The sequence below is a fragment of the Geotrypetes seraphini genome, chromosome 13, assembly GCF_902459505.1.
Source record: "Geotrypetes seraphini chromosome 13, aGeoSer1.1, whole genome shotgun sequence".
NCBI lineage: Eukaryota > Metazoa > Chordata > Amphibia > Gymnophiona > Dermophiidae > Geotrypetes > Geotrypetes seraphini.
In genome coordinates this window covers 4,047,611-4,059,144 of record NC_047096.1, presented here as the reverse complement: position 1 = coordinate 4,059,144, position 11,534 = coordinate 4,047,611, and the positions used below count along the sequence as shown (strand labels likewise).

At 43.6% G+C, this 11,534-nt stretch overlaps 1 protein-coding gene across 1 annotated transcript; it reads left to right on the top strand.

Annotated features, from left to right (window-relative positions):
• Window positions 1-2,207: 2,207 nt before the first annotated feature.
• On the top strand, window positions 2,208-8,433 carry IL10 (interleukin 10). Its single transcript, XM_033918635.1, has 5 exons — window positions 2,208-2,384; window positions 3,394-3,456; window positions 3,564-3,716; window positions 4,781-4,846; window positions 8,338-8,433. Exons 1-5 carry the CDS (start codon window positions 2,208-2,210, stop codon window positions 8,431-8,433), a joined length of 555 nt encoding a protein of 184 aa, XP_033774526.1.
• The last annotated feature ends 3,101 nt before the right edge of the window (window positions 8,434-11,534 follow it).

Sequence of the window (11,534 nt, the reverse complement as noted above, 5' to 3'; positions counted from 1 at the left end):
TACGTAGCAATCACGCAGTGCCATCGTTTATAGAATCTCAGCTTTGGGAAAGGCAGGTGCTGAAACGTAGGCCAGAGTTTTCAAGGCCTACATTTCCAGTGCATACCTTTCACGTGAATCGCGCCTACAGAGGTGATTTATGATGCCCATCACCACTTTCGGCGTAAGCCGTGCTTCCAGTGGTATCAGGCATCGTAAAGCGCCTCCGTAGGTGTGACGCTGGTGCTGTTTTTCAGGCCTTGGTAGATGCTTAGATTTTTTGTAACACTTTTAAATGGGGCCTCACGTGATTAACAGAGAAACACCCACTCTCCACCCCAGACATGCCCCCTCAGCCAAAAAATAATATTTTTTTATAGCACATGGGTAGTGCACACACATTTGAAACTTACCACGGGATGCCTCAGCACAGTAAGCACAGCAAAAGGACCCATTTGGATTTTACTGTGACTAGTGTGCCCTGCCCCTGTGATCTAAAAGATTCTCTATGTAATAAGCAAATACAGTTCCATTGGGATCTGAATCCTAGATGCTAAGCGTGGTTTGTTGATATTTATAAGTTGCCATGGATGACAGAATTTAGACTGAAGCTTAATTCAGAAAAAAACAAAATTCTTTGTAGCTTCGCCACACCCGCCTGATACGAAAACGTCACTATGCATCGATAAACGTAGTTACCCTATTCAATCTACTATGAAGGTTTTGGGTGTAATATTGGACCAGAGCCTAACCATGAAAGACCAGGTGGACTCTTTGGTTAGAAAGGGTTTTTTCACTCTCTGGAAGCTTCGGCCCATTAGGGCATATTTTGATGTTTCATCGTTTAGAATTTTGGTACAATCCCTTATCCAGAGCCAGCTCGATTACTGTAATATCGCTTATCTGGCAATTTCCCAGAAAAATATGGAGCGATTACAACTGGTGCAAAATGCAGCGGTCAGGCTGATTTTTGGGTTGAAGAAGTTCGATCATGTGATTCTCTCCTACCGACTTCCGCATTGGCTGCCGATGGAGGCATGTGTGACGTTTAAGTTTGGATGGTTTTGCTTTAACCCTTTCAGGACCATAAGGATCGTAGGCCAATTTTTGTGGTTTTGACGACATTTTTATGGTAAAAAGGGCTTGCAAATGCCAAAAAATTGATTTTTTTTGTGAAATATCATTATTTTTATTTAAAAAAATCACACTTCTGGCTTATGGACAGTGTGGCAAGTGAATCTTCTCGTCAATCTAGCAACGACGCTAATGAATGAATGTCGGAACCAGTTTGTTTACATAAAGGCAGTATCATATGGAATCCGTACATATCAAATTTAGAACTGTAGACTATCCCAATCAAAATTTATAGGATTTTAAAGTTATGGGACAAATATGTCCCTTGGTCCTGAAAGGGTTAAGGTACTGTTCGGTTTATCCCCTAAATACATCACTGACCTTTTCTCTTTCTCAACCAATAGACGTAAGAGAAGCTCACACTTGAATTTTGTGTCTCCACCGGTTAGAGGATGTGAATTTAAAAGACATCATCAACATCTGTTCTCATATCAGGCAGCATTATGGGGTCAAGATCTGGAACAATTGCTTATGCATGCTAATACTTATGGGGAATTCAGGAAAAACCTGAAAACATATCTGTTTAGGTAACTGACCTGTACAATCTTAGTCCACAATAACTGATCTCCAGAGCTGTTAGTCACTAGCTTTTAACTTTGTAGCATTTTTAATCATTGTATACTTCACGGTCCTGCGGTATATGAACTGTTGTTATTATTATTATCACCTATTCAGAGAGAAAGAACTTAAAAATTATCTGGTGACTGAGAGGAAAATCCAGATTAGGTATGAAATGTAACATCGCAAACAGCAAAAAAAATACACCTTCCATGACTGTAGACTTGAGGGCACGAAGTGTCTCGTGCTCTTTACTAACCACAGAAAGACAAAATTTGCAACTCATGTAAAGTGATAGGGTTTTTTTTTTCTTCTTCTTCTTGCATGGGGAGGGGCTGGGGAAGTGAAGTTGCCAGGAATTACTAGTGACTTTACCTTAGACCCACTATTATTCGGGGGAGGGCAGGAGAAAAAAGGAAAATCCATTACCCTCCTCCTCGAGTATATAAAAAGCAGCTTGAGGGTCAGGGCTCTGGGGTTCTCTTTCTGTCGTCAGGGGGTGCATTTTAGGGTGATTGACCTAGAACCAGAAACCTATGGCTTCTTCGGCTGAAATGATGAAGGCTGTGGCTGTGCTCACGCTGATGCTGGCTTGTGCCGATGTGGGCTACCAGGTCCTATTGGTGGATGAAAGCTGCAAGAACATTGCCAATGTATTCCCAGCCAAACTCAGAGAACTCCGCCTCACTTTTGACAAAATTAAAGAATATTTTGTGAGTATGAGTCATATTGCCTTAACTCTTTATTCCGATTTAATGTGATGACAAATGCTGTTATTATGTCTTTCTTGTTTCCCCTGAGATAGAATGCTTAATTCCCAGTGGTTAACCTTATTCCTTAAGTTACTGGAACATATTCCAAGTAGACGCTCTTTGGTTTTTGATATCTGCCACGTCAACAATATTTCATGCAGGCAATAATTTTCTTAATCAGTTTTCCAGCAGGTTTCTTTTTTTTTACTTTTTCCAGCTTCTAATATTAATTTCTAAGGTGCTGAATACTTGAAACTTTTTCTGGGCTTGAAGTGGTTTTATTTGCCCTTCTGAGACGGATATTTACCTGAGCATGGCAAAATCAAAAACTTTGAATAATCCAAAATCAATTCAAATATTACCATAGAAAGCAGATGCAGAAAGCATGTCTAGCATGCCACAAATATATTTGGGGTCCAGGAAATAGATTTGCAAGGTGCACCACAGATAATGGCAGGGTGGCACAATCCGCAGGCTCTAAAGGGTTACAAGTGTGGCATTTGAGGTCACTGTTAAGAAAGGACAGACACATCATGATTTGCGGAAGAAGAGAAGCTCTCCTGGCACTGCTAAAGTGCAGTTAGTCACTTGGAGCGGATTGGCAGTTACGGGGGAGGGGAGGGGGGCAATACTGGAGAACAGAGACCCGCAAAAGCCTTGCAGACATTTAGCAGGTGCCTGGGCTCCCATGAATGCCAGAAACATTTTAGGAAATGTCTACAAACACATCTTATTTTTCTTTCTAATTGCTAACTAGATCTGATCTAAATCTGTTAAGTATTTTTATGCACAGAAGATTCGGTCTAAAAATCTAAAGATTAGATTAAGGCTTCTTTGCAAGAATTTTAACTCTATTTCTTGCCTTCTCGTTGCCATGAGTTGTTCTGGCTTCATCAATACAGGATGTTGTTATTATTGTCAAGTGTCAAATAGGTCTTGGAAGCAACTTACCTGATGCCTTTAATTGCAGCAAATGAAGGACGAGGAGCTGGATATTCTCCTCCTGCGAGACGACCTGTTGCAAGACTTTAAGGTGATCATTGATGTCCCTTTCCACCTCTGGGGGGGGGTTTGGGGGGGGAGATGGTGCAGCCACTGCCTGGACGCTTCCTTCATCCCTTTTTTTTTCCACTTTTTAAGGGATCCCTGGGTTGTGAATCCGTGTCGGAAATGCTCCACTTTTACCTGGAGGAGGTTCTGCCCAAAGCTGAAGCCAATGACCAAAGCACCGAAGTAGCCCTGGGCTTCCTGAAGTCGATGTTGCTGGACCTGAAACGCAGCCTGAAGCGTTGTGTGAGTATTAAGCCCAATTGCTTATTCCTAATGGCTAAGGAGGGAAGAGGCTAAGTAGCCCAATCGGCCCTTCCTCATGACACCGGGGGGGTTAAAAAATGTGTGCATCTGACCTCGCGGACCTCCCCCATCTGAACTGCACATCCTTAAAACGCTGAGGTCCGTACCACTTTTAGTCTCAGCCTATGCCACTTTAGTCTCAGCTTAGGTTATGGCTTGACCGACCTCTCTGACGGATCCTAATGCTGAGCTAACAGTGGCAAAACTTTTGCCCTGAAGTCGGTGCCACTTTTAGGCTCAGCATAGGGAGGAAAAAGCATTAGGGTCCGTCGTAGAGATCTGTCAGAGCCATAACCTAAGCTGAGACTAAAGTGACATAGGCTGAGACTAAGTGGTACGAACCTCCGATTTTTAAGGACCTTCCCGTGCCAGTCCTGCCTTCCTCTGTGCACACACGCAAACATCGCGCTGCTGCCCCCCCCCCCCCTTCCACACTGACCCCGGGACCCCCAAAGAGGCGGATTTCCGAGTCAGCGCTCACCACCGAGGGCTAGTTCGAGGAGGCACCCAGCAAGTGCAGAGCCGGGGGATGGACGACCAGAAAAGAAACCCAAATATCATCTTTATTAGGACTAAAGTCCCAACAAGGATCTGAGTCTCTGCACCTTCTTCAGGGGACACTAAAAAGCATAAAACATACAATAGGATCCAATGTGAAACATCAAATGTGAATAAAACCTATATGGTTAAAAGAGGAAGAGCAAACGTGGTTAAATATAGAAACATCGTAGCGTATGGGAAATCCCAGGAGATAGATAAGAATTCATCAAACAAGGTCCTAAAGCGGCATTGCTGACTTCCTATCTAGGCACAAGGAATCATTGATAGGATAGAAATAAACCCATTGTAGCTTGCTAACTAGGCGCCTATTCTCATCCCCTTCCACAGATTCGCTCTCCAGCACACTGAAAAGGAAAAAAATGTTAAGAATAATTATATCCTGCCATACCACAAACAGTTCTAAGCGGTTTACAATGATAACAGTATCTGTTTTCCTCTTTCAGCATCGATTCTTAGCTTGTGAGGGACGAAGCAAGACGATAAAGCAGATCAAAGAGACGTATCACCAGGTAGGTTCTTAATGAGGGCTCCCAAATCAGGAAACTCTGTTCCCCATAGAGCAGATTAGCTGTGGCCTGCCAGGGATTGTATTAATCAGAAGTAAAATGCTGTGGGAACCATGTTGGTCCACTTCTAAAGGCAATATATAGAAATAAAACGATGTTAATCAGGCTTTCGGTTCAATTCAAGGTCGGATTATATTACAAGAGGTTGGGTCAGTTACCCAGGAAGTTATAATGGACACTTTGACACGGACATTCAATAGAGTTGCTGGTACAGGTAGATCAGTTGGGTCATAGTTCCAAATACGAAGTTAAGAGTTCAAGGACAGTGTTCCACCGGTCGTTCGCGGTCCCGGTCATTCGTGGTATTCTCCGACCAGGACTTCCTGTGCTAAAGTCGGGCTTCACCAATCAGGAGCTGCGTGTCAAAGCAACTTCTGATTGGTGAAGCCTGATTTTAGTGCAGGAAGAGGCGGTCGGAGCAGACCGCAAGTGATTTCCTTAACTCGCCGCGCTCCAGCTGCTCTCTCCTGCCTCCCCAAGTGAAAAACCGTATTCGTGGGGTTTTTTATATTCGCATAGGTTCCTGGAACGAAACCCCCGTGAATACTGTAGCTCATCGTGGGCTCATCGTTATGTCCCAGGAGTTGCATTAGACAGTTTAGAAATGGGCTTTAAGAGTTTCCATTTTAGTTACTTCATGTCTTGGTACAGAAATGCTTTTAAAAGTGTAAGCGATAATTGGGTCCAGCATTTTGCTAATTGATATTGGATAGATAAGGAAATTTGCCTGGTAGACTTTATATTGTTGCATGCTGGGAATTTTAAGTGGAAAAGATTTCTGGTGGAATATCCCTGGAGTAGGACGGGTCAGGGGTCATTCCCTCTCAGGATCTTAAAGGCAGTGATGCCTAATTTAAACTTGATCCTTGCTGTTATCGGCAGCCAATGTAGTTTCATAGAGTACAGCTGTAGTTGTTCCGATTTCCATAGTCCGTATCCACGTCTTACTGTTGCATTTGGAACTAGTTATAGATGCGAAAACAATGTTTTAGAGCAAAGAACTGGTGTGTCATTACAGTACATTTTTGATTAGGATATAAGCGGGATCGAAATGTTAAAAATTGGGAATGCTTTTATGGTTCACTTAGTTATTTAGATGTTTGTCAAAACTTGCTGATTTCTGACATGCAAGAAGGAGGGTTACTTTCGGGGGAAAAAAAGGTATCCCTCTTTTTCCTTGAAGTTTTGTTTTATTTCCATATATTGCGCAAACTCTGTATTGCCAAAACTTCAGCTCTAGATACAAACAGGTGGGCAAAATTAATTTTTTTCTTTTTTCAACCTGCTGAAGCAGAAATTTCTCTATAAAGAAACCAGCTATTAATGGCAAATAATCCCCCTCATCTCTAGACATCGGAGGTGCAGATGTAATAAGCTCTGCGTTAGAACTTCTGCGCTAAGCTTCAGTACAGACCATTTGAACACATGTAGGTTCAAACTCCACGCTGCTCCTTGTGACCTTGGGCAAATCGCTTAAGCCTCCCATGAACCCACCAGGACAGGGAGGGAAAAATGCTTGAGTACCTGAATAAATTCACGTAAACAAGTCTGAGGTCCCCTGGGAGAACAGTATAGAAAATGGAATAAATAATAGTGTGAGAGCTGGTATTGTGATGTCACAATGCCTCATTCCACCAATAAGAGCCAACCTCATCAGTGATGACACAATGGCTTCATTGGCCTAGACTTGGCTCACTTTTGCTGCATTTTGATTTCTAGAGTGGTGCAGTGGTTAAAGCTACAGCCTCAGCACCCTGAGGTTCAAACCCACGCTGCTCCTTGTGACCCTGGGCAAGTCACTTAATCCCCCCCCCACACACACACACACCACCACCACCACTGCCCCAGGGACATTAGAGAGATCATGAGCCCACCAGGACACAGGGAAAAATGTTTGAGTGCCTGAATAAATTTATGTAAACCATCCTGAGCTCCCCTGGGAGAACAGCACAGAAAATTGTAGAAAGAAATAAGGCACACAGATTACTACAGGGTTTAAAAGTAAAACATGCCATAATTTGCATGGTTTTCACATTGGCCGCAATTCCTTCTTCAGTGGGTTTGCACAGAACCGCACTGCTGATTGTTACCTTTAACATAATGGCTTTACTGTGGATTTTTTATTTTTAAAAATGTATTGTCCACAGCATCCCACAATATAACGTGCAAAGTCACAACATTTTTTCCACTCTAACGCTGGCTTTTACTGAACCATGAGTCAGCCAAGTAAATGCTCCGATGCTTAGAGGAACTAAATGAGCATCGTAGCATTTACCTCGCCAGCGCCTGCTCTTCTGTGGTTTAGTACGAGGAGCCCTAAATGTTCACTGTATCAGGAGTAAAGTTAGTACATAAAACCAGCTTTTTACTGGACTAACCATGAGAGAAATGCAGCTCTTGGGGATAGGGTCCTTTCATATTCCTGTGAAAATTCTAGCTCGATTTTTCCTCTGCGTGTGAAAATCACCATTTCGGAGCTTCAGTGTTTGAAACGGTAGGAGTAATGGAAGTTAGTGAAGAGGCTCCTATTAGAGAATGGCACGGGGACAAATTTGTCCCCATCCCCACAAGAACTCAATTTCCCCATTCCATCCCCATGAGTTTTGTCACTGTTCCTGTCCCTGCCCCATTCCTATAAGCTCTGCCTTAACCGCACAAGCCTCAAACACTTATAATTTTAAAGTGTTTGAGGCTTGTGCAAATGAGGGCGGAGCTTAGGCATTGGTGGAATGAGGCATTATGACATCATAATCTGAGCTCTAGAATGTTGCTATTTGTGATAAAGTGCTTGAGGCTTGTGCAGATGAGGGCGGAGCTTAGGCATTGGTGGAATGAGGCATTATGACATCACAATCTGAGCTCTAGAATGTTGCTACTTAGGATTTTAAAGTCTTTGAGGCTTGTACAGATGAGGGCGGAGCTTAGGCATTGGTGGAATGAGGCATTATGACATCACAATCTGAGCTCTAGAATGTTGCTACTTAGGATTTTAAAGTCTTTGAGGCTTGTACAGATGAGGGGCGGAGCTTAGGCATTGGTGGAATGAGGCATTATGACATCACAATCTGAGCTCTAGAATGTGGCTACTTAGGATTCTAAAGTGTTTAAGGCTTGTGCAGATGTGGACAGCATTTGCAGGAATGGGACAAGGACAGGAAAATAATTTGCAAGAATGGGAAAATGACTTCCTGCGGAGATGGGGAAAAATTTGTCCCCGTGTCATTCTCTAGTTCCTATTTCAGAATGTACCTTTCAACCCTATGACATATTTGGACTCCTGTGTTCCCAGTATTTCCAGTGCTGCCCTAGAAAATTGGTTCAATCTTCATGTTCCTTGTGTGTAACCGTGAGCAGCAGTGAGGACAGGAAGACCCTAGAGATCTGCTCCTCTTCCACATGAAACATTTGACGGTTGCTTTGCTCTCTCTCCCCAGATGCAAGAGAAAGGAATCTACAAAGCACTGGGGGAATTTGATATTTTTATTAATTACATTGAAGCCTATGTTATGGAAAAGAAGAAGAGACAATAGCGGGGGACTTTGTGCTACGTTTTGGCCATTGATGGACTCAAACACTCTTCTGCCCCCTCCCCTGATTCTGAAGCTCAGGAGGAATGATGGATTCTACTGAATGATGACGACATCATCATTCCGGGACTGAAAGAACCTGTGAACTCATTGCAAAGTCTATTTATTTCACCATAATATACCTCAGCTGTTCTTAATGTTTATTGTTTGTATTATATTTATGGTTATATTAGAACTGTGGTATTCTTTATTCTCAATGTACGTTGCCAAACATAGGGGTCTTTTAATTAAGGTGCGTTAACTGATTTAGTGCGCATTAAATGCTAAGATACCCATAGGAATATAACGGATGTCTTAGCATTTATCTTTAGCATGTGCTAAATTGGTTAATAAAAGGACCCTATAGTGTGGATATGATGTACAAAAATGGCACAGACCAGTCATTACAGCCTTCACCACCTTACTGGCAAGACAAGTCGGGCCATTGAAGTCCATTGCTGCTAAGCAGTTAACAGAACTGTGAGTATGTGTTGTTAGCATAAGCTAATTCCCGCCTTAGCTAACAAGCCTGGAATGCTGCAGGAAATGGGCAGAGACTGCGTCGTACCATGCATTAACCGTTAACGCTGCAGATCAAGTGGGGCAGCTAGTGTCACCTTTGCAGATGGTATTACAGGCACGGCTGTCTCCTGCGGTACAGTTAATGAAAAGTAAGTATATTGTCTTGGAAGATGCAAGCATTCCCCCCCCACCCACCCACCCCCACCCACCAGTGAGCACAAGGTAACACAGTAAAAGAAGACAGATGCAGACCACGTTTAAGTGTTGTAGCTGTCACTTTATTCAAATTGCATCCCTCGGTGCCTTTCTAGATGGTTCTTACCCTCCCCCCCCCTATGAAAATCATTTACATTTTGATTTGATTACATCCTCCTGCTCTAAAAGGTCCTGATGCCTTTTCAAATTCTCTTACTGTTATAATAGCATAGGAGCAATATTCAGTGGCCAGGGTTTCTTTAAAGGCATCTAAATGACCCAATATTTAGGGCCAGCCCCTATCTGGTAATGGTGTTGAATACAGAGGCAGAAGGGTACCACCATTATACGACTTCAGCCACTAGCTGGGAAGCTGAGTTTCGCTCATTAATACATACGTCTGTTTTGCATTTTCATCTGTTTCAAAAATGTCATGGGCTGCGTGATATGTTTTGTTATCATATGGATTACGATTTTGTAGCTCTCTCTCCCCCTCTTGTATTAAGGCGTGCTAGCCGATTTTGCGTGCATCCGTAGACACGTTAGCATTTAGCGTGCGCTAAATCGGCTAGCGCTTCTTCGTAAAAGGACCCCTGTGGTTCTCATTTTGTTATCCGCATAGAACTGGAAATAAAGCGTTATGTTGATTTAGGATAGTTAACCGGAGAGTTATCTGGGCAGTGCCCACATCACTCCTGGTTCTGACCACCCTAGCACTAACCAGAGAGTGACTTGGTAGGGTAGAGCTTAACTGGCTGGTTAATGGCAGTGTGCCCACACAGAGGCTTTTCAGTTCCTGAATGCTAATTACGCCAATTAGCATGCAGTAAGTGATACATTTGAATGCACCTTCCAATCTGCCACCATTGGCGGTCTTACTCTTCTGCGCTCGTGGTCTGTGCCTATACCCTGCAAACAGTAGCCAGGGCAATTCTGGTCGCCATGTTGGACAGCTTGGGTGGATGATGCAGGTTTGGGAGGTGAGCTGCTGCCTCTGTACCCAGAGGTTGTGGGATCAAATCCAACCACTGTTCCCTGCGACCCTTTATCTGTCATTTACTGTACGTTACCATGTGTCTAGTTTGAATTACACTGCCTACATGTCTGGATGATATGTTACTTTATGCTATGTTTGGTGCAATCTTGTTTTGATACAGTTAATAAAATTCACAATGATACAATTTGGGCTCTTATGGTCTCCTTTTATTTCTATAAAAATAGAGGATTACAGGTACCAGAATCCTCTGGGATGCTATCTGCTTACAAAGATGAAAGGGAGAGACCCACCTTGCAATCAGAAACCTAACTTTATAATCGAATCATGACTTCTTAATTGCACTTATCCAGTACAGGTTCCAGGCGATTTACAAGCCAAGAGGCTCATGCAGTGTCATGGGGAAAAGGTTACATCATGTCACAGAGGAAGGTTACACTGTTACAATAGGGGGAAAAGTTGCAACACATTATACAGGAAGGTTACACTGTTGCAATAGGGATTTAGCTCATTAACAGCGACATCCGGATAGGCCCACTTATCCCCTTCTAACTCCCAACCCCCCCAAGCTCAAATGCCCCCAAATCATATAACATCACCACAATGACACATATTGGTGGAAACATAGCCGCAGCCCTGTAGCAACAGAACAATTTGTCCCAAGCTACAAAATATCAAAGTATAGCCCCCAACCCTGCCATGTCAGCAAGAATCTGAGGGGTTCCATGTACCCCATATACCCCATTAACCAAGGTCACCTGACCCCTAGCCATGGCTCCTCACCTGCCTGCAGCTCATCCCCCCGATGAGTCCCGAAGCCAGTAGCTTGGGATACCACATCCAAGTACCACCTGTGAACAACCCTCAAAAGCTCCCACAAGGGAGGGTGGGTGGGAAAAGCTGCCTCGGAGGACTAGGAATGCCCCATGTCCTCTGAGGTCCCGGCTTTTAATCCCTCTCTCCCAACTTCCTCCGCGGCAGCGGCCATCCAATGGCCTTCAAAATCTTCCCCCACCCACCCGCCTAAAAAAGAGGGTTACTTTGTAACCCTGAAAAAGACATAATAGTATCCAATTGTCGGAGTGTATTTGATAGGTCATCTCCCATTCAGTACGTGAATTTGTTGTGTGCGCAATTGATGAGTCACTGGCACCACCTGCCTACCTAGCCAATGCAGCTCTAAAGCAGGGGTAGGGAACTCCGGTCCTCGAGAGCCGTATTCCAGTCGGGTTTTCAGGGTTTCCCCAATGAATATGCATTGAAAGCAGTCCCGACTGGAATACGGCTTTCAAGGACCGGAGTTCCCTACCCCTGCTCTAAATCTTTGGAAAACTATTTTTATACTCTGGCCTCA

Bases quoted from the DNA above. Each gene is read 5' to 3' on its own strand.
- IL10 (XM_033918635.1), top strand. From the start codon at position 2,208: ATGGCTTCTTCGGCTGAAATGATGAAGGCTGTGGCTGTGCTCACGCTG. The intron at 3,457-3,563 runs GTGATCATTGAT...CCACTTTTTAAG, and splicing joins ACCTGTTGCAAGACTTTAAG to GGATCCCTGGGTTGTGAATC. The intron at 3,717-4,780 runs GTGAGTATTAAG...TTCCTCTTTCAG, and splicing joins AACGCAGCCTGAAGCGTTGT to CATCGATTCTTAGCTTGTGA.